Source organism: Phyllobates terribilis, unplaced genomic scaffold (genome assembly GCF_046119375.1).
Source record: "Phyllobates terribilis strain yellow unplaced genomic scaffold, ASM4611937v1 Scaffold_10__3_contigs__length_209671492, whole genome shotgun sequence".
NCBI lineage: Eukaryota > Metazoa > Chordata > Amphibia > Anura > Dendrobatidae > Phyllobates > Phyllobates terribilis.
Genome location: NW_027362770.1, coordinates 202,637,333 through 202,659,852, shown reverse-complemented (window position 1 = coordinate 202,659,852; position 22,520 = coordinate 202,637,333). Strand labels below are relative to the sequence as shown.

General features: G+C 55.2%; 1 protein-coding gene across 1 annotated transcript in view; it reads left to right on the top strand.

Moving 5' to 3' along the window:
• The window catches only part of LOC141164098 (uncharacterized), a 28,665-nt gene extending 7,220 nt beyond the window's left edge, over positions 1-21,445 (top strand). Inside the window, exons 3-4 of the mRNA XM_073649252.1 lie at positions 2,067-2,163; positions 20,998-21,445. Of these exons, the coding sequence (XP_073505353.1) occupies positions 2,067-2,163; positions 20,998-21,320 (420 nt within the window). The 3' untranslated portion in view covers positions 21,321-21,445. The remainder of the gene's footprint in view (positions 1-2,066; positions 2,164-20,997) is intronic.
• The last annotated feature ends 1,075 nt before the right edge of the window (positions 21,446-22,520 follow it).

Genomic DNA, 22,520 nt, shown 5'->3' with positions numbered 1-22,520 from the left:
ATCTCTCCTTCTCCATCCATCTCTCCTTCTCCATCCATCTCCCCTTCTCCGTCCATCTCCCCTTCTCCGTCCATCTCCCCTTCTCCATCCATCTCTCCTTCTCCGTCCATCTCTCCTTCTCCGTCCATCTCTCCTTCTCCGTCCATCTCTCCTTCTCCATCCATCTCTCCTTCTCCGTCCATCTCTCCTTCTCCGTCCATCTCTCCTTCTCCGTCCATCTCTCCTTCTCCGTCCATCTCTCCTTCTCCATCCATCATACACTGTAGCAGTCGCTTGTTCCTTGGGTTATCAGTGGATTGTCAGCTCCTCAGTCCAGGGCTGCCGGGTCCTTGCTCCTCGGTGTATGTAGCCGGTATACAGTATATATACCTGTATCCACCCTATGGCACCGGGTATATAGGGATATAACTAGGCGGTGTCTGCAGCCTGTATATATATATATATACATATTCTAGTTCCTCCAGTGATGATTCTGTATAAACCATCTGGTCTCACATTAACCCTTGCACTGCTGGTGTCCCTCTGTGACCTCAGGAGGGTGCAGTAATTAGCAGGAAGGTGTGAACAGGGAGCAGAGGAGAAACATCCCACCTGGGGGGCAGAACAATGAGAAGACTCCCAGGAGTCGGAGTAATTAGCACTGAGAGAATTTCTGCTGATTGAGGGGATTGGGGTCTCCTGAGGAAGGACTAGGCCACCATTGTGGAGAGAGAAACCACAGGTGGCGCCATTGTCACCCAGCTTCCCCGGGCTCCTGAAAAGCAAATGTGACTAGTTATACCACAGTGGTGTAATAATCTGCAAAGGGAACAGTGATGAGATAATCTGCAGAGGGGTCAGTGATGTGATGATCTGAACAGGGAACAGTGATAATCAGCACAGGGGACAGTAATAGTCTGCAGAGGGGTCAACAATGAGATAATCTTCAGAGGGGACAGTGATGTGATAATCTGCAGAGGGGACAGTGATATGATAATCTGCTGAGAGGACAGTGATGTGATGATCTGCAGAGGGGTTAGTGATGTGATGATCTGCAGAGGGGACAGTGATGTGATAATCTGCAGAGGGGACAGTGATATGATAATCTGCAGAGGGGACAGTGATGTGATGATCTGCAGAGGGGTTAGTGATGTGATGATCTGCAGAGGGGACAGTGATGTGATGATCTGCAGAGGGGTTAGTGATGTGATAATCTGCTGAGGGGACAGTGATGTGATGATCTGCAGAGGGGACAGTGATGTGATAATCTGCTGAGAGGACAGTGATGTGATGATCTGCAGAGGGGTTAGTGATGTGATGATCTGCAGAGGGGACAGTGATGTGATAATCTGCTGAGAGGACAGTGATGTGATGATCTGCAGAGGGGTTAGTGATGTGATGATCTGCACAGGGAACAGTGATAATCTGCACAGGGGACAGTAATAGTCTGCAGAGGGGTCAGCAATGAGATAATCTTCAGAGGGGACAGTGATATGATAATCTGCTGAGAGGACAGTAATGTGATGATCTGCAGAGGGGTTAGTGATGTGATAATCTGCAGAGGGGACAGTGATGTGATGATCTGCAGAGGGGTCAGTGATGTGATGATCTGCAGAGGGGTTAGTGATGTGATAATCTGCAGAGGGGACAGTGATGTGATAATCTGCAGAGAGGACAGTAATGTGATGATCTGCAGAGGGGTTAGTGATGTGATAATCTGCAGAGGGGACAGTGATGTGATGATCTGCAGAGGGGTCAGTGATGTGATGATCTGCAGAGGGGTCAGTGATGTGATAATCTTCAGAGGGGACAGTGATGTGATAATCTGCAGAGGGGATGGTGATGTGATAATCTGCAGAGGGGACAGTGATGTGATAATCTGCAGAGGGGACAGTGATGTGATAATCTGCAGAGGAGTCAGTGATGTGATAATCTGCAGAGGGTGCGGTGATGTGATAATCTGCAGAAGGGTCAGTGATGTGATGATCTGCAGTGGGGTCAGTGATGAGATAATCTGCAGTGGGGTCAGTGATGTGATGATCTGCAGAGGGGTCAGTGATGTGATGATCTGCAGCATTGTCTTCTAGGGTCTGGACATGAGCCGGTTCCTTGTCTTTGTGGTGGTCTCGTTGGCGCTGGGTCACGATGGCTGCTCCGCGGGTGACGACATCGCGCGGCTCTCAGGTAACTTCTTCTCGTTGGCACCGTCCAGAGTTTGGGGTGTAAGAATGTCGCATCGTCCCCTGGAATCCCCCCGCACAGGAGCCCACTCATTATTGCATTTCCACTGTTTTTTCTTTCGCTTTTACTTTATTTTGTCTATTTTTAATTTGCTCCTTTTTACAGTTGATTTTATCTCTTTCGCTTGTTTGTTTTTGTGTTTTTTCCTGTTGGTCTTTGTGCCCAGGGTTCTGGGGGTTCTGGGGGTTCTGGGGGTTCTGGGGGTTCTGGGGGTTTTGGGTTCTGGGGGTTTTGTGGTTCTGGGGGTTTTGGGGTTCTGGGGGTTTTGTGGTTCTGGGGGTTTTGGGGTTCTGGGGTTTTTGGGGTTTTGTGGGTTCTGGGGGTTTTGGGTTCTGGGGGTTTTGGGGTTCTGGGGGTTTTGGGGTTCTGGGGGTTTTGGGTTCTGGGGTTTTGTGGGTTCTGGGGGTTTTGGGTTCTGGGGTTCTGGGGGTTCTGGGGGTTTTGGGTTCTGGGGTTTTGTGGTTCTGGGGGTTTTGGGGTTCTGGGGGTTTTGTGGTTCTGGGGGTTTTGGGGTTCTGGGGTTTTTGGGGTTTTGTGGGTTCTGGGGGTTTTGGGTTCTGGGGGTTTTGGGTTCTGGGGTTTTGTGGTTCTGGGTTTTGGGATTCTGGGGGTTTTGGGTTCTGGGGTTTTGGGGTTCTGGGGTTTTGTGGTTTTGGGGTTTTGTGGATTCTGGGGTTTTGTGGTTCTGGGTTTTGGGGTTTGTGGTTCTGGGTTTTGGGGTTCTGGGGTTTTGTGATTCTGGGGTTTTGGGGTTTTGTGGGTTCTGGGGTTTTGTGGTTCTGGGTTTTGGGGTTTGTGGTTCTGGGGTGTTGGGTTCTGGGTTTTGGGGTTCTGTGATTCTGGGGTTTTGGGTTCTGGGTTTTGTGGTTCTGGGTTTTGGGTTCTGTAGTTTTTGGGTTCTGTGGTTCTGGGGTTTTGTGGTTCGGTGGTTTTGGGGTTCTGGGTTTTGTGGTTCTGGGGTTTTGTGGTTCTAGGGTTTTGGGTTCTGGGGTTTTGGGGTTCTGTGGTTTTGGGGTTCTGGGGATTTTTGGTTCTGGGGTTTTGTGGTTCTGGATTTTGGGGTTCTGGGGTTTGTGGTTCTGGGGTTTTGTGGTTCTGGGTTTTGGGGTTCTTGGTTTTGGGGTTCTTGGGTTTGGGGTTCTGGGGTTTTGTGGTTCTAGGGTTTTGGGTTCTGGGGTTTTGGGTTCTGGGGTTTTGTGGTTCTGGGTTTTGGGGTTCTGGGGTTTGTGGTTCTGGGGTTTTGTGGTTCTGGGTTTTGGGGTTCTTGAGTTTGGGGTTCTTGGGTTTGGGGTTCTGGGGTTTTGTGGTTCTAGGGTTTTGGGTTCTAGGGTTTTGGGGTTCTGGGGATTTTTGGTTCTGGGGTTTTGTGGTTCTGGATTTTGGGGTTCTGGGGTTTTGTGGTTCTGGGTTTTGGGGTTCTTGGGTTTGGGGTTCTGGGGTTTTTTGGTTCTGGGGTTCTGGGTTTTGGGGTTCTGGGTTTTGGGGTTCTGGGGTTTTTTGGTTCTGGGGTTTTTTGGTTTTGGGGTTCTGGGTTTTGGGGTTCTTGGGTTTGGGGTTTTGTGGTTCTGGGTTTTGGGGTTCTGGGTTTTGGGGTTTTGGGGTTCTGGTGTGCCCAGATGTCTTCAGCAAAATAAATACTTTAGACTTTATAAAAAGTAAGAACTTTATTGCGCAAAATGTGTCTGAAGGGCCGATTTATTATTTGCCATTTCTTGAAGTTACTTTTGTCTTGTGTCAAAACAATTTAGTTCTAAGTTCCGGTTTTGGGACTTTTTAGTGCAGATATTTGCATATTCCCCTAAAATGCCACAAAATTGCCACCAAAAATTTCCGCCATGAAGCAAGTGCCGAAAAATGTAGAAAAGATAGAAATCATGAATCAGGCGAAAATGTAAACTCTGTCCACAAAGACGAAGACATAAAAAAGACTGAAAAAGACACAAAGATAAATGTGGAGCGAAAGAGGTGACACGAAGCCGACACAAGTGTTAGACACAAGTAAGGTGCATTCTTTACTACGGGCAAAATTCATGACCCACTTGTGACATTTTGAAGATTTTGGCACCAAAAACAAGAAGTAATAATCTCACAAAACAAAAGTATGAAAAGCCCAATGTGACCAGCGGAGGGGAATCATCACCCTGCTCCGTGCATGGCAGTGACAAAGCTGTACACATAATGCTGCGGTCCGTGCGCTGTCCGTCTGCGGTCCTTGCGCTGTCCGTCTGCGGTCCGTGCGCTGTCCGTCTGCGGTCCGTGCGCTGTCCGTCTGCGGTCCGTCTGTGTGCTGTCCGTCTGCGGTCCTTGCGCTGTCCGTCTGCAGTCCGTGCGCTGTCCGTCTGCGGTCCGTGCGCTGTCCGTCTGCGGTCCGTGCGCTGTCCGTCTGCAGTCCGTGCGCTGTCCGTCTGCGGTCCTTGCGCTGTCCGTCTGCAGTCCGTGCGCTGTCCGTCTGCGGTCCGTGCGCTGTCCGTCTGCGGTCCGTGCGCTGTCCGTCTGCGGTCCGTGCACTGTCCGTCTGCGGTCCGTGCGCTGTCCGTCTGCGGTCTGTGTGCTGTCCGTCTGCGGTCTGTGTGCTGTCCGTCTGCGGTCCGTGCGCTGTCCGTCTGCGGTCCGTGCGCTGTCCGTCTGCGGTCTGTGTGCTGTCCGTCTGCGGTCCGTGCGCTGTCCGTCTGCAGTCTGTGTGCTGTCCGTCTGCGGTCCGTGCGCTGTCCGTCTGCGGTCTGTGCACTGTTCGTCTGCGCTCTGTGCGCTGTCTGTGTGCTGTCCGTCTGCGGTCCGTGCGCTGTCCGTCTGCGGTCCATGCACTGTCCGTCTGCGGTCCGTGCGCTGTCCGTCTGCGGTCTGTGCGCTGTCCGTCTGCAGTCCTTGCACTGTCCGTCTGCGGTCTGTGCGCTGTCCATCTGCGGTCCATGCACTGTCCGTCTGCGGTCCGTGCGCTGTCCGTCTGTGTGCTGTCCGTCTGCGGTCCGTGCGCTGTCCGTCTGCGGTCCGTGCGCTGTCCATCTGCGGTCTGTGCACTGTCCGTCTGCGGTCCGTGCGCTGTCCGTCTGCGGTCTGTGTGCTGTCCGTCTGCGGTCCGTGCGCTGTCCGTCTGGGGTCTGTGTGCTGTCCGTCTGTGGTCCGTGCGCTGTCCGTCTGCGGTCTGTGCACTGTTCGTCTGCGCTCTGTGCGCTGTCTGTGTGCTGTCCGTCTGCGGTCCGTGCGCTGTCTGTCTGCGGTCTGTGCGCTGTCCGTCTGCGCTCTGTGCGCTGTCTGTGCGCTGTCCATCTGCGGTCCGTGCGCTGTCCGTCTGCGGTCCGTGCGCTGTCTGTGTGCTGTCCGTCTGCGGTCCGTGCGCTGTCCGTTTGCGGTCGTTGCGCTGTCCGTCTGCGGTCCGTGCGCTGTCCGTGTGCTGTCCGTCTGCGGTCCGTGCGCTGTCCGTGTGCTGTCCGTCTGCGGTCCGTGTGCTGTCCGTGTGCTGTCCGTCTGCGGTCCGCGCGCTGTCCGTGTGCTGTCCGTCTGCGGTCCGTGTGCTGTCCGTCTGCGGTCCGTGCGCTGTCCGTGTGCTGTCCGTCTGCGGTCCGTCTGCGGTCCGTGCGCTGTCCGTGTGCTGTCCGTCTGCGGTCCGTGCGCTGTCCGTGTGCTGTCCGTCTGCGGTCCGTGCGCTGTCCGTGTGCTGTCCGTCTGCGGTCCGTGCGCTGTCCGTGTGCTGTACGTCTGCGGTCCGTGTGCTGTCCGTCTGCGGTCCGTGCGCTGTCCGTCTGCGGTCCGTGCGCTGTCCGTCTGCGGTCCGTGCGCTGTCCGTCTGCGGTCCGTGCGCTGTCCGTGTGCTGTCCGTCTGCGGTCCGTGCGCTGTCCGTGTGCTGTCCGTCTGTGGTCCGTGCGCTGTGCCTGATTAGCATTGCAGTGTAAGAGGAGACGCTTTGTAACTGATCTATTTATCCAGACATTAAAATGCCTGAATTCCAGCTGTGTTTTCACGGCGCTCCTGGACCTGTGATTGTCTATGGGGCCGTTCACTTGTCCAGTTTCTTCCTCGGACCCAGTGGTCTGTACAAAATTGCTGACATCTGAATGATAAAAAACAATTAGTGTCGGTCGGCCGGACCCTGAGTGGGGAGCAGTAAGAATAGCACTCTTTTAGTTTGGGGGGAGCAGTATCTCTGTCCTTCCTGGTCCAGGTTCACCTTCCCTCCAAAACTGACCTAATCTCCATGGTGCAGAGTGAAAGGACTGTGTCCGTCCAATGTCATGGACCAGGATGTATTCTAATGGATAAAAAAACAAAAATAATTCAATCTACGCATATCAGGGATCCCCTTCTCCTCACAATTCAGGGATCCCCTTCTCCTCACAATTCAGGGATCCCCTTCTCCTCACAATTCAGGGATCCCATTCTCCTCACAATTCAGGGATCCCCTTCTCCTCACTGTGCAGTTGGAAGCTGGGAATCCCATAATTTTCTAAGGCAGAGCCCCATCGCTGACCAGTCCTGTTATCAGTCCCCGGAGGGGAGCTGCGGGCCTGACTTCTGTTAATGAAAGCAAATGTCAAACCATGATCATTGTCAGTCCTGGGGGGACACAGTGCGCTGTGGTTCTGTAACGTTACCCCCATAAATCGAAGAGCTCCCCTTCATAGCAGACAGAGCCAGCCCTGCGACGTCAGGTTTAGTACATTTCTTCTACTTATCCTTTTTATCTTATGGAATTGTATACACTGTATTGTTTTGTCCATTTTGTAACATCTTTGCATATTTTTATAAACGCTGCCTACTTTTTGGATTAAATATATAAAATGTAATAGTTTTGTTCCTCTTGCTCTATAAACCGCACCCCTGACGCCATACTCTACCTGTAACGGGCGTCCAATCTGCCTGTATAAACGATTGGTGGTGGCAGCTAGTGGTTCCTTTTTGTTTTTCAGGAGCAGCCAGTGACCGTATCGGGGTGTATATACGGTATATATAACGGTATATATATTTGATGCGTTGGAATCTGAGGTGTATATATCATACACGTCTGCGGTCCGTGCGCTGTCCGTCTGTGTGCTGTACGTCTGCGGTCCGTGCGCTGTCCGTCTGCGGTCCGTGCGCTGTCCGTGTGCTGTCCGTCTGCGGTCCGTGCGCTGTCCGTGTGCTGTCCGTCTGCGGTCCGTGCGCTGTCTCTGCGGTCCGTGTGCTGTCCGTCCGCGGTCCGTGCGCTGTCCGTCTGCGGTCCGTGCGCTGTCCGTCTGCGGTCCGTGCGCTGTCCGTCTGCGGTCCGTGCGCTGTCCGTCTGCAGTCCGTGCGCTGTCCGTCTGCGGTCCGTGCGCTGTCCGTCTGCGGTCCGTGCGCTGTCCGTCTGCGGTCCGTGCGCTGTCCGTCTGCGGTCCTTGCGCTGTCCGTCTGCAGTCCGTGCGCTGTCCGTCTGCGGTCCGTGCGCTGTCCGTCTGCGGTCCGTGCGCTGTCCGTCTGCGGTCCGTGCACTGTCCGTCTGCGGTCCGTGCGCTGTCCGTCTGCGGTCTGTGTGCTGTCCGTCTGCGGTCTGTGTGCTGTCCGTCTGCGGTCCGTGCGCTGTCCGTCTGCGGTCCGTGCGCTGTCCGTCTGCGGTCTGTGTGCTGTCCGTCTGCGGTCCGTGCGCTGTCCGTCTGCAGTCTGTGTGCTGTCCGTCTGCGGTCCGTGCGCTGTCCGTCTGCGGTCTGTGCACTGTTCGTCTGCGCTCTGTGCGCTGTCTGTGTGCTGTCCGTCTGCGGTCCGTGCGCTGTCCGTCTGCGGTCTGTGCGCTGTCCGTCTGCTTTCCATGCACTGTCCGTCTGCGGTCCGTGCGCTGTCCGTCTGCGGTCTGTGCGCTGTCCGTCTGCAGTCCTTGCACTGTCCGTCTGCGGTCTGTGCGCTGTCCATCTGCGGTCCATGCACTGTCCGTCTGCGGTCCGTGCGCTGTCCGTCTGTGGTCTGTGTGCTGTCCGTCTGCGGTCCGTGCGCTGTCCGTCTGCGGTCCGTGCGCTGTCCGTCTGCGGTCTGTGCACTGTTCGTCTGCGCTCTGTGCGCTGTCTGTGTGCTGTCCGTCTGCGGTCCGTGCGCTGTCTGTCTGCGGTCTGTGCGCTGTCTGTCTGCGCTCTGTGCGCTGTCTGTGCGCTGTCCATCTGCGGTCCGTGCGCTGTCCGTCTGCGGTCCGTGCGCTGTCTGTGTGCTGTCCGTCTGCGGTCCGTGCGCTGTCCGTTTGCGGTCGTTGCGCTGTCCGTCTGCGGTCCGTGCGCTGTCCGTGTGCTGTCCGTCTGCGGTCCGTGCGCTGTCCGTGTGCTGTCCGTCTGCGGTCCCTGTGCTGTCCGTGTGCTGTCCGTCTGCGGTCCGCGCGCTGTCCGTGTGCTGTCCGTCTGCGGTCCGTGTGCTGTCCGTCTGCGGTCCGTGCGCTGTCCGTGTGCTGTCCGTCTGCGGTCCGTGCGCTGTCCGTGTGCTGTCCGTCTGCGGTCCGTGCGCTGTCCGTGTGCTGTCCGTCTGCGGTCCGTGCGCTGTCCGTGTGCTGTCCGTCTGCGGTCCGTGCGCTGTCCGTGTGCTGTACGTCTGCGGTCCGTGTGCTGTCCGTCTGCGGTCCGTGCGCTGTCCGTCTGCGGTCCGTGCGCTGTCCGTCTGCGGTCCGTGCGCTGTCCGTGTGCTGTCCGTCTGTGGTCCGTGCGCTGTGCCTGATTAGCATTGCAATGTAAGAGGAGACGCTTTGTAACTGATCTATTTATCCAGACATTAAAATGCCTGAATTCCAGCTGTGTTTTCACGGCGCTCCTGGACCTGTGATTGTCTATGGGGCCGTTCACTTGTCCAGTTTCTTCCTCGGACCCAGTGGTCTGTACAAAATTGCTGACATCTGAATGATAAAAAACAATTAGTGTCGGTCGGCCGGACCCTGAGTGTGGAGCAGTAAGAATAGCACTCTTTTAGTTTGGGGGGAGCAGTATCTCTGTCCTTCCTGGTCCAGGTTCACCTTCCCTCCAAAACTGACCTAATCTCCATGGTGCAGAGTGAAAGGACTGTGTCCGTCCAATGTCATGGACCAGGATGTATTCTAATGGATAAAAAAACAAAAATAATTCAATCTACGCATATCAGGGATCCCCTTCTCCTCACAATTCAGGGATCCCCTTCTCCTCACAATTCAGGGATCCCCTTCTCCTCACAATTCAGGGATCCCATTCTCCTCACAATTCAGGGATCCCCTTCTCCTCACTGTGCAGTTGGAAGCTGGGAATCCCATAATTTTCTAAGGCAGAGCCCCATCGCTGACCAGTCCTGTTATCAGTCCCCGGAGGGGAGCTGCGGGCCTGACTTCTGTTAATGAAAGCAAATGTCAAACCATGATCATTGTCAGTCCTGGGGGGACACAGTGCGCTGTGGTTCTGTAACGTTACCCCCATAAATCGAAGAGCTCCCCTTCATAGCAGACAGAGCCAGCCCTGCGACGTCAGGTTTAGTACATTTCTTCTACTTATCCTTTTTATCTTATGGAATTGTATACACTGTATTGTTTTGTCCATTTTGTAACATCTTTGCATATTTTTATAAACGCTGCCTACTTTTTGGATTAAATATATAAAATGTAATAGTTTTGTTCCTCTTGCTCTATAAACCGCACCCCTGACGCCATACTCTACCTGTAACGGGCGTCCAATCTGCCTGTATAAACGATTGGTGGTGGCAGCTAGTGGTTCCTTTTTGTTTTTCAGGAGCAGCCAGTGACCGTATCGGGGTGTATATACGGTATATATAACGGTATATATATTTGATGCGTTGGAATCTGAGGTGTATATATCATACACGTCTGCGGTCCGTGCGCTGTCCGTCTGTGTGCTGTACGTCTGCGGTCCGTGCGCTGTCCGTCTGCGGTCCGTGCGCTGTCCGTGTGCTGTCCGTCTGCGGTCCGTGCGCTGTCCGTGTGCTGTCCGTCTGCGGTCCGTGCGCTGTCTCTGCGGTCCGTGTGCTGTCCGTCCGCGGTCCGTGCGCTGTCCGTCTGCGGTCCGTGCGCTGTCCGTCTGCGGTCCGTGCGCTGTCCGTCTGCGGTCCGTGCGCTGTCCGTCTGCAGTCCGTGCGCTGTCCGTCTGCGGTCCGTGCGCTGTCCGTCTGCGGTCCGTGCGCTGTCCGTCTGCAGTCCGTGCGCTGTCCGTCTGCGGTCCTTGCGCTGTCCGTCTGCAGTCCGTGCGCTGTCCGTCTGCGGTCCGTGCGCTGTCCGTCTGCGGTCCGTGCGCTGTCCGTCTGCGGTCCGTGCACTGTCCGTCTGCGGTCCGTGCGCTGTCCGTCTGCGGTCTGTGTGCTGTCCGTCTGCGGTCTGTGTGCTGTCCGTCTGCGGTCCGTGCGCTGTCCGTCTGCGGTCCGTGCGCTGTCCGTCTGCGGTCTGTGTGCTGTCCGTCTGCGGTCCGTGCGCTGTCCGTCTGCAGTCTGTGTGCTGTCCGTCTGCGGTCCGTGCGCTGTCCGTCTGCGGTCTGTGCACTGTTCGTCTGCGCTCTGTGCGCTGTCTGTGTGCTGTCCGTCTGCGGTCCGTGCGCTGTCCGTCTGCGGTCTGTGCGCTGTCCGTCTGCTTTCCATGCACTGTCCGTCTGCGGTCCGTGCGCTGTCCGTCTGCGGTCTGTGCGCTGTCCGTCTGCAGTCCTTGCACTGTCCGTCTGCGGTCTGTGCGCTGTCCATCTGCGGTCCATGCACTGTCCGTCTGCGGTCCGTGCGCTGTCCGTCTGTGGTCTGTGTGCTGTCCGTCTGCGGTCCGTGCGCTGTCCGTCTGCGGTCCGTGCGCTGTCCGTCTGCGGTCTGTGCACTGTCCGTCTGCGGTCCGTGCGCTGTCCGTCTGCGGTCTGTGTGCTGTCCGTCTGCGGTCCGTGCGCTGTCCGTCTGCGGTCTGTGTGCTGTCCGTCTGCGGTCCGTGCGCTGTCCGTCTGCGGTCTGTGCACTGTTCGTCTGCGCTCTGTGCGCTGTCTGTGTGCTGTCCGTCTGCGGTCCGTGCGCTGTCTGTCTGCGGTCTGTGCGCTGTCTGTCTGCGCTCTGTGCGCTGTCTGTGCGCTGTCCATCTGCGGTCCGTGCGCTGTCCGTCTGCGGTCCGTGCGCTGTCTGTGTGCTGTCCGTCTGCGGTCCGTGCGCTGTCCGTTTGCGGTCGTTGCGCTGTCCGTCTGCGGTCCGTGCGCTGTCCGTGTGCTGTCCGTCTGCGGTCCGTGCGCTGTCCGTGTGCTGTCCGTCTGCGGTCCCTGTGCTGTCCGTGTGCTGTCCGTCTGCGGTCCGCGCGCTGTCCGTGTGCTGTCCGTCTGCGGTCCGTGTGCTGTCCGTCTGCGGTCCGTGCGCTGTCCGTGTGCTGTCCGTCTGCGGTCCGTGCGCTGTCCGTGTGCTGTCCGTCTGCGGTCCGTGCGCTGTCCGTGTGCTGTCCGTCTGCGGTCCGTGCGCTGTCCGTGTGCTGTCCGTCTGCGGTCCGTGCGCTGTCCGTGTGCTGTACGTCTGCGGTCCGTGTGCTGTCCGTCTGCGGTCCGTGCGCTGTCCGTCTGCGGTCCGTGCGCTGTCCGTCTGCGGTCCGTGCGCTGTCCGTGTGCTGTCCGTCTGTGGTCCGTGCGCTGTGCCTGATTAGCATTGCAATGTAAGAGGAGACGCTTTGTAACTGATCTATTTATCCAGACATTAAAATGCCTGAATTCCAGCTGTGTTTTCACGGCGCTCCTGGACCTGTGATTGTCTATGGGGCCGTTCACTTGTCCAGTTTCTTCCTCGGACCCAGTGGTCTGTACAAAATTGCTGACATCTGAATGATAAAAAACAATTAGTGTCGGTCGGCCGGACCCTGAGTGGGGAGCAGTAAGAATAGCACTCTTTTAGTTTGGGGGGAGCAGTATCTCTGTCCTTCCTGGTCCAGGTTCACCTTCCCTCCAAAACTGACCTAATCTCCATGGTGCAGAGTGAAAGGACTGTGTCCGTCCAATGTCATGGACCAGGATGTATTCTAATGGATAAAAAAACAAAAATAATTCAATCTACGCATATCAGGGATCCCCTTCTCCTCACAATTCAGGGATCCCCTTCTCCTCACAATTCAGGGATCCCCTTCTCCTCACAATTCAGGGATCCCATTCTCCTCACAATTCAGGGATCCCCTTCTCCTCACTGTGCAGTTGGAAGTTGGGAATCCCATAATTTTCTAAGGCAGAGCCCCATCGCTGACCAGTCCTGTTATCAGTCCCCGGAGGGGAGCTGCGGGCCTGACTTCTGTTAATGAAAGCAAATGTCAAACCATGATCATTGTCAGTCCTGGGGGGACACAGTGCGCTGTGGTTCTGTAACGTTACCCCCATAAATCGAAGAGCTCCCCTTCATAGCAGACAGAGCCAGCCCTGCGACGTCAGGTTTAGTACATTTCTTCTACTTATCCTTTTTATCTTATGGAATTGTATACACTGTATTGTTTTGTCCATTTTGTAACATCTTTGCATATTTTTATAAACGCTGCCTACTTTTTGGATTAAATATATAAAATGTAATAGTTTTGTTCCTCTTGCTCTATAAACCGCACCCCTGACGCCATACTCTACCTGTAACGGGCGTCCAATCTGCCTGTATAAACGATTGGTGGTGGCAGCTAGTGGTTCCTTTTTGTTTTTCAGGAGCAGCCAGTGACCGTATCGGGGTGTATATACGGTATATATAACGGTATATATATTTGATGCGTTGGAATCTGAGGTGTATATATCATACACGTCTGCGGTCCGTGCGCTGTCCGTCTGTGTGCTGTACGTCTGCGGTCCGTGCGCTGTCCGTCTGCGGTCCGTGCGCTGTCCGTGTGCTGTCCGTCTGCGGTCCGTGCGCTGTCCGTGTGCTGTCCGTCTGCGGTCCGTGCGCTGTCTCTGCGGTCCGTGTGCTGTCCGTCCGCGGTCCGTGCGCTGTCCGTCTGCGGTCCGTGCGCTGTCCGTCTGCGGTCTGTGTGCTGTCCGTCTGCGGTCTGTGTGCTGTCCGTCTGCGGTCTGTGCGCTGTCCGTCTGCGGTCTGTGCGCTGTCCGTCTGCGGTCCGTGTGCTGTCCGTGCGCTGTCCGTCTGCGGTCCGTGCGCTGTCCGTCTGCGGTCCGTGCACTGTCCGTGTGCTGTCCGTCTGCGGTCCGTGCGCTGTCCGTGTGCTGTCCGTCTGCGGTCCGTGCGCTGTCCGTGTGCTGTCCGTCTGCGGTCCGTGCGCTGTCCGTGTGCTGTCCGTCTGCGGTCCGTGCGCTGTGCCTGATTAGCATTGCAGTGTAAGAGGAGATGCTTTGTAACTGATCTATTTATCCAGACATTAAAATGCCTGAATTCCAGCTGTGTTTTCACGGCGCTCCTGGACCTGTGATTGTCTATGGGGCCGTTCACTTGTCCAGTTTCTTCCTCGGACCCAGTGGTCTGTACAAAATTGCTGACATCTGAATGATAAAAAACAATTAGTGTCGGTCGGCCGGACCCTGAGTGGGGAGCAGTAAGAATAGCACTCTTTTAGTTTGGGGGGAGCAGTATCTCTGTCCTTCCTGGTCCAGGTTCACCTTCCCTCCAAAACTGACCTAATCTCCATGGTGCAGAGTGAAAGGACTGTGTCCGTCCAATGTCATGGACTAGGATGTATTCTAATGGATAAAAAAACAAAAATAATTCAATCTACGCATATCAGGGATCCCCTTCTCCTCACAATTCAGGGATCCCCTTCTCCTCACAATTCAGGGATCCCCTTCTCCTCACAATTCAGGGATCCCCTTCTCCTCACAATTCAGGGATCCCCTTCTCCTCACTGTGCAGTTGGAAGTTGGGAATCCCATAATTTTCTAAGGCAGAGCCCCATCGCTTACCAGTCCTGTTATCAGTCCCCGGAGGGGAGCTGCGGGCCTGACTTCTGTTAATGAAAGCAAATGTCAAACCATGATCATTGTCAGTCCTGGGGGGACACAGTGCGCTGTGGTTCTGTAACGTTACCCCCATAAATCGAAGAGCTCCCCTTCATAGCAGACAGAGCCAGCCCTGCAACGTCAGGTTTAGTACATTTCTTCTACTTATCCTTTTTATCTTATGGAATTGTATACACTGTATTGTTTTGTCCATTTTGTAACATCTTTGCATATTTTTATAAACGCTGCCTACTTTTTGGATTAAATATATAAAATGTAATAGTTTTGTTCCTCTTGCTCTATAAACCGCACCCCTGACGCCATACTCTACCTGTAACGGGCGTCCAATCTGCCTGTATAAACGATTGGTGGTGGCAGCTAGTGGTTCCTTTTGTTTTTCAGGAGCAGCCAGTGACCGTATCGGGGTGTATATACAGTATATATAACGGTATATATATTTGATGCGTTGGAATCTGAGGTGTATATACCATACACGTCTGCGGTCCGTGCGCTGTCCGTCTGCGGTCCGTGCGCTGTCCGTCTGTGTGCTGTCCGTCTGCGGTCCGTCTGTGTGCTGTCCATCTGCGGTCTGTGCGCTGTCCATCTGCGGTCCGTGCGCTGTCCGTCTGCGGTCCGTGCGCTGTCCATCTGCGGTCTGTGCGCTGTCCGTCTGCGGTCCGTGCGCTGTCCGTCTGCAGTCCGTGCGCTATCTGTCTGCAGTCCGTGCTCTGTCCGTCTGCGGTCCGTCTGTGTGCTGTCCATCTGCGGTCCGTGCGCTGTCCATCTGCGGTCCGTGCGCTATCCGTCTGCGGTCCGTGCGCTGTCCATCTGCGGTCTGTGCGCTGTCCGTCTGCGGTCCGTGCGCTGTCCATCTGCAGTCCGCGCCCTGTCCGTCTGCGGTCCGTGCGCTGTCCATTTGCGGTCTGTGCGCTGTCCGTCTGCGGTCCGTGCACTGTCCATCTGCAGTCCGTGCCCTGTCCGTCTGCAGTCCGTGCGCTATCTGTCTGCAGTCCGTGTGCTGTCCATCTGCGGTCTGTGCGCTGTCCGTCTGCGGTCCGTGCACTGTCCATCTGCAGTCCGTGCCCTGTCCGTCTGCAGTCCGTGCGCTATCTGTCTGCAGTCCGTGCGCTGTCCATCTGCGGTCTCTGCGCTGTCCATCTGCGGTCTGTGCGCTGTCCGTCTGCGGTCCGTGCGCTGTCCGTCTGCGGTCCGTGCGCTGTCCGTCTGCGGTCCGTGCGCTGTCCGTCTGCGGTCCGTGCGCTGTCCGTCTGCGGTCCGTGCGCTGTCCGTGTGCTGTCCGTCTGCGGTCCGTGCGCTGTGCCTGATTAGCATTGCAGTGTAAGAGGAGACGCTTTGTAACTGATCTATTTATCCAGACATTAAAATGCCTGAATTCCAGCTGTGTTTTCACGGCGCTCCTGGACCTGTGATTGTCTATGGGGCCGTTCACTTGTCCAGTTTCTTCCTCGGACCCAGTGGTCTGTACAAAATTGCTGACATCTGAATGATAAAAAACAATTAGTGTCGGTCGGCCGGACCCTGAGTGGGGAGCAGTAAGAATAGCACTCTTTTAGTTTGGGGGGAGCAGTATCTCTGTCCTTCCTGGTCCAGGTTCACCTTCCCTCCAAAACTGACCTAATCTCCATGGTGCAGAGTGAAAGGACTGTGTCCGTCCAATGTCATGGACCAGGATGTATTCTAATGGATAAAAAAACAAAAATAATTCAATCTACGCATATCAGGGATCCCCTTCTCCTCACAATTCAGGGATCCCCTTCTCCTCACAATTCAGGGATCCCCTTCTCCTCACAATTCAGGGATCCCCTTCTCCTCACAATTCAGGGATCCCCTTCTCCTCACTGTGCAGTTGGAAGTTGGGAATCCCATAATTTTCTAAGGCAGAGACCCATCGCTGACCAGTCCTGTTATCAGTCTCCGGAGGGGAGCTGCGGGCCTGACTTCTGTTAATGAAAGCAAATGTCAAACCATGATCATTGTCAGTCCTGGGGGGACACAGTGCGCTGTGGTTCTGTAACGTTACCCCCATAAATCGAAGAGCTCCCCTTCATAGCAGACAGAGCCAGCCCTGCAACGTCAGGTTTAGTACATTTCTTCTACTTATCCTTTTTATCTCATGGAATTGTATACACTGTATTGTTTTGTCCATTTTGTAACATCTTTGCATATTTTTATAAACGCTGCCTACTTTTTGGATTAAATATATAAAATGTAATAGTTTTGTTCCTCTTGCTCTATAAACCGCACCCCTGACGCCATACTCTACCTGTAACGGGCGTCCAATCTGCCTGTATAAACGATTGGTGGTGGCAGCTAGTGGTTCCTTTTGTTTTTCAGGAGCAGCCAGTGACCGTATCGGGGTGTATATACGGTATATATAACGGTATATATATTTGATGCGTTGGAATCTGAGGTGTATATACCATACACGTCTGCGGTCCGTGCGCTGTCCGTCTGTGTGCTGTCCGTCTGCGGTCCGTCTGTGTGCTGTCCATCTGCGGTCTGTGCGCTGTCCATCTGCGGTCCGTGCGCTGTCCGTCTGCGGTCCGTGTGCTGTCCATCTGCGGTCTGTGCGCTGTCCGTCTGCGGTCCGTGCACTGTCCGTCTGCAGTCCGTGCGCTATCTGTCTGCAGTCCGTGCTCTGTCCGTCTGCGGTCCGTCTGTGTGCTGTCCATCTGCGGTCCGTGCGCTGTCCATCTGCGGTCCGTGCGCTGTCCGTCTGCGGTCCGTGCGCTGTCCATCTGCGGTCTGTGCGCTGTCCGTCTGCGGTCCGTGCGCTGTCCATCTGCAGTCCGTGCCCTGTCCGTCTGCGGTCCGTGCGCTGTCCATCTGCGGTCTGTGCGCTGTCCGTCTGCGGTCCGTGCACTGTCCATCTGCAGTCCGTGCCCTGTCCGTCTGCAGTCCGTGCGCTATCTGTCTGCAGTCCGTGCGCTGTCCATCTGCGGTCTGTGCGCTGTCCGTCTGCGGTCCGTGCACTGTCCATCTGCAGTCCGTGCCCTGTCCGTCTGCAGTCCGTGCGCTATCTGTCTGCAGTCCGTGCGCTGTCCATCTGCGGTCTGTGCGCTGTCCATCTGCGGTCTGTGCTCTGTCCGTCTGCGGTCCGTGCGCTGTCCGTCTGCGGTCCGTGCGCTGTCCGTCTGCAGTCCTTGCACTGTCCATCTGCAGTCCGTGCGCTGTCCGTCTGCGGTCCGTGCGCTGTCCATCTGCGGTCCGTGCGCTGTCCGTCTGCGGTCCGTGCGCTGTCCATCTGCAGTCCGTGCACTGTCCGTCTGCAGTCCTTGCACTGTCCATCTGCGGTCTGTGCGCTGTCCATCTGCGGTCTGTGTGCTGTCCGTCTGCGGTCCGTGCTCTGTCCGTCTGCGGTCTGTGCGCTGTCCGTCTGCGGTCCGTGCGCTGTCCGTCTGCGGTCCGTGCGCTGTCCGTCTGCGGTCCGTGCACTGTCCATCTGCGGTCCGTGCCCTGTCCGTCTGTAGTCCGTGCGCTATCTGTCTGCGGTCTGTGCGCTGTCCGTCTGCGGTCCGTGCGCTGTCCGTCTGCAGTCCTTGCACTGTCCGTCTGCAGTCCGTGCGCTGTCCGTCTGCGGTCCGTGCGCTGTCCATCTGCGGTCCGTGCGCTGTCCGTCTGCGGTCCGTGCGCTGTCCATCTGCAGTCCGTGCACTGTCCATCTGCAGTCTGTGCGCTGTCCATCTGCGGTCTGTGTGCTGTCCGTCTGCGGTCCGTGCGCTGTCCGTCTGCGGTCCGTGCGCTGTCCGTCTGCAGTCCTTGCACTGTCCATCTGCAGTCCGTGCACTGTCCGTCTGCAGTCCTTGCACTGTCCATCTGCGGTCTGTGCGCTGTCCATCTGCGGTCTGTGTGCTGTCCGTCTGCGGTCCGTGCGCTGTATATACCATACACTCACTGCGAGTTCCTCAATAACTGGCCTAGTAGTGGAAGCAGCTGTGGTCTCGTCCATCACTCGTCAGACAATAGCTTAATTGTCCTGACGATTGGAGGCACTGGAGTGCTGTTCACTGGGAAATCCAGATCTGAACGATTCCTCCTGTTGGCTCATTGACAATGGGATCTGTGGGATCTCCCCGGCTCTCTTCTGAACAGTGTCCAAAAATGGTATCCAAAAAAATGTCAGCAAAAAATAAGCCCCCACCCAGCTCCATAGAGGGAAAAAACACTTTTTTGGTTGTTGTTACAAATTCTTACATTACTTACTGTATACAGTGAGGCTGTGAAGGCTCATACTCTATATAGGGGACTGTGTGAGGGCTCATACTGTATATAGGGGGACTGTGTGACGGCTCATACTCTATATAGGGGGACTCTATGGGGACTCATACTGTATATAGGGGGACTGTGTGACGGCTCATACTCTATATAGGAGGCTATGTGGGGGCTCATATTGTATATAGAAGGCTATGTGAGGGTTCATACTATATGTATAGGGGGATTGTGTGAGGGCTCATACTGTTTATAGGGGGACTCTAAGGGAACTCATACTGTATATAGGGGGACTGTGATGGCTCATACTCTATATAGAAGGCTATGTGAGGGCTCATACTATATATATCTAGGGATTGTGTGACAGCTCATACTGTATATAGGGGGACTGTGAGAGCTCATACTGTATATAGGAGGCTATGTGAGGGTTCATACTGTATATAGACGGGGTGTCAGCATACTTAATTGTTCTCGATATTAAGTGATAATTATTTTTTATTAATATGAATTGTAATTAAAATGTTGAAATCATTATTGAGCAGAATTAATTTCAGAATATTGGGTTGGCCTCCAAAACAGTCACAGACTGACATGTGGCCCCTCGGGAAAATTTATTGCCCACCCGTGTTATTATATACACTGTATATCTTTTGTACAGTATATATATATAAATTTCTTTTTTTTTTGGTACAGTCACCACCAAGAAAGACTAGCGGCCACCGATCACTTATGACAGGCCGATCGGACGCCCGTTACTGGTAACGTGGGGCTCACGAGGCTTCAGGGGGCGGTTTATAGAGTAAGAGGAACGAAGCTGTTACATTTTATATCATTAATCCCACAATTAGGCCGCGCGGATAAATATACAAGAGATGTTACAGAGGGGACGAGACAACACAGTGTGTACAGGCACATAAATAACAGGGGGAACACAAGAAAGGTGCTAGACCTGATGTCACAGGAATGGCGCAGATCTGCAGGAGGGGGGCGCTCCGATCAGGAAACGGCGCAGTCCTTACAGCGCGCTGTATCTCCCAGCACTGATCATGGGGTCTATGCCTGAACCTGCTGTTATCAGCCGCTCCCACCGACCTCCCCCGAGGACCTCAGATGGGGGCCGGTAAGTGAGATGGGGGCTCAGGTAACAAAAAGTATGAGATCCCCAATCTTAAGGATATCTGCCCCCTGGAGGTCCCAGGCGGGAGATATTAACCCATATTTCATGATTTTAGCTTTCTCTACATATGAGACATGGTGTATTCAACGTTATCCACGTGGTCGATATTAATTCTCGGCTAATGTGCCGGCCGCACAGCAATGCAAGTGAGTGCGCCGCGCTCGGCACTACGCCACGATGCCGAAATGTGTCCCCCATATCTATAGAGCCTACTCCTGTCACTAACAACCCAATATTCATATCTGGTATGTGGCATCATAGGAGGAGCCGCATCACAGGAGGGAAGTTGCATCACAGGAGGGGGTTGCATCACAAGAGAGGGCCGCATCACAGGATGGGGTCGCACCACAGGAGGGGGCCGCATCACAGGAAGGGGCCCCATAACAGGAGGGGCCTCATCACTGTAGGGGGCCTCATCACAAGAGAGGGCTGCATCACAAGAGGGGGCTGCATCACAGGAAGGGGCCTCATAACAGGAGGGGCCTCATCACTGCAGGGGGCCTCATCGCAAGAGGGGGCCGCATCACAAGAGGGGGCTGCATCACAGGAAGGGGCCCCATAAGAGGAGGGGCCTCATCACTGCAGGGGGCCGCATCACAGGAGGGGACGCATCAAAAGGAGGCCGCATCGCAGGAAGGGGCCGCATCACAGGAGAGAGGGGCGCATCACAGGAAGGGGCTGCATCACAGGAAGGGGAAGCATCACAGGAAGGGGCCGCATCTCAGGAAGGGGCCCCATAACAGGAGGGGCCTCATCACTGCAGGGGGGGGGGCATCACAGGAAGGGGCTCCATATCAGGAGGGGCCTCATCACTGCAGGAGGCAGCATCATAAGAAGGGGCCACATCACAAGAGAGGGCCGCATCACAGGAGGGGGCCGCATCACAGGAAGGGGCCCCATAACAGGAGGGGCCTCATCACTGCAGGGGGGCAGCATCACAAGAGGGGGCCGCATCACAAGAGAGGGCCACATCACAGGAGGGGCCGCATCACAGGAAGGGGCCCCATAACAGGAGGGGCCTCATCACTGCAGGGGGCCGCATCACTGCAGGGGGCCGCATCACAGGAAGGGGCCGCATCACAGGAGGGGGGGGGGGCGCATCAAAGGAAGGGGCTGCATCACAGGAAGGGGCCCCATAACAGGAGGGTCTCATCACTGCAAGGGGCCGCATCACAAGAGGGGGCCCGCATCACAATAGAGGGCCGCATCACAGGAGGGGGCCGCATCACAAGAAGGACCGCATCACAGAAGGGGGCCGCATCACAGGAAGGAGTCCCATAACAGGAGGGGCCTCATCACTGCAGGGGGTCGCATCACAAGAGGGGGCCGCATCACAAGAGAGGGCCACATCACAGGAAGGGGCCGCATCACAGGAGGGGGGGGCGCATCGCATAAAGGAGCCACACCACAGCGGGGGGTTGTAGAGTAAATGGGAGGAAGAGATTGTCAGCTCTTCTCCCCATGGCCCTGATCCACCATGGTGCAGCTGTACTCCTGTGCTCCATATCAGGGTGTGCAGTATATAACAGTATCAGATGTGGATTTTGCTTCTCTCTTTGCAGATGTTGATTTCGCCGACAGCCATTTTCCTGTGAAGAGAACGTCTTATCAGCTGATCCGCAGCACCGATGCTGTGAGTTTCTCCGATCACCCCAATGTTTGTTACTTCATCCACGACGGCGGTGCGGACGGGCAGATCTCATGCCGGCTGCGCCTCACCAGGAGTAAGTTTAACTTTAACCCTTTTGGACTTCGCTTTGGAAAGCGACAACAGAACGACGTGAGGAAGCGCACGGAGGCGAGCGGCCACATCTTACCCCACCTCCTCCAGCTGAGAGACGGACTGCTGCCGCCGTGCCGGCCCGAGCCGCGGCCCCTAAACTAGCCCGAGCAGCGGCCCCTAAACTAGCCCGAGCCGCGGCCTCGCCACTAGCGCCACACCTTTTATAGGGTTTCTTTTCTGCTGATATTTTGTATCTTGCGTCAGTTTAATGTTTTTATGGAGAAATGACGGTGAGATCACTGCTGTGTTTCTAATAAACGTTGGTGCATCCTCATTCCTATATCCTGAGACAATAAAAGATCCCGCCGGACTCCCTCAAGTGCTCAGCGCCTGCCACAAATAATACCGATACTGTGCAGTGTATATATACAGGAGGAGCGGTACTGTGCAGTGTATATATACAGGAGGAGTGGTACTGTGCAGTGTATATATACAGGACAGGAGGAGTGGTGCTGTGCAGTGTATATATACAGGACAGGAGGAGTGGTACTGTGCAGTGTATATATACAGGGGGAGCTGTACTGTGCAGTGTATATATACAGGAGGAGTGGTACTGTGCAGTGTATATATACAGGGGGAGCTGTACTGTGCAGTGTATATATACAGGAGGAGCTGTACTGTGCAGTGTATATATACAGGAGGAGTGGTACTGTGCAGTGTATATATACAGGAGGAGTGGTACTGTGCAGTGTATATATACAGGAGGAGTGGTACTGTGCAGTGTATATATACAGGAGGAGTGGTACTGTGCAGTGTATATATACAGGAGGAGTGGTACTGTGCAGTGTATATATACAGGACAGGAGGAGTGGTACTGTGCAGTGTATATATACAGGACAGGAGGAGAGGTACTGTGCAGTGTATATATACAGAACAGGAGGAGTGGTGCTGAGAGTAGCAGCTGTCTGTGGAGCTCAAGCACTTCCAGGAGGAGGGTCGTCGTCTGCCTCTCTTCTCCCCAGGGAGAGGCAGGCTTACTGGGAGGCCGGCATGGCTTCCCAGCCTCCTATCCCCCGGTCTATGCCGGCGGGGGAGAAGGAGCCTCAACAACCGGCCCAGGAGGGAGTGAGGAGATCGGGAAGGGTGAGGAAGAATACATCCACCTGCTCCAACCCCGAGACTGTTCACCGCCAGCCCAGAGAGGGAGACCGGGGCACCCCAGGCCCCAGGAACAAGAGCCCAGCAAGATCCTGGGGGAGATGAGCTCCAGCGAGTCCACAAGTTCCTTCTCCTCCCGAGTGGTCGCCACGTTGCGAGAGTACGAGGACGCCGGCAAAGCACTAACCCAGCTGAAAGAGGAGC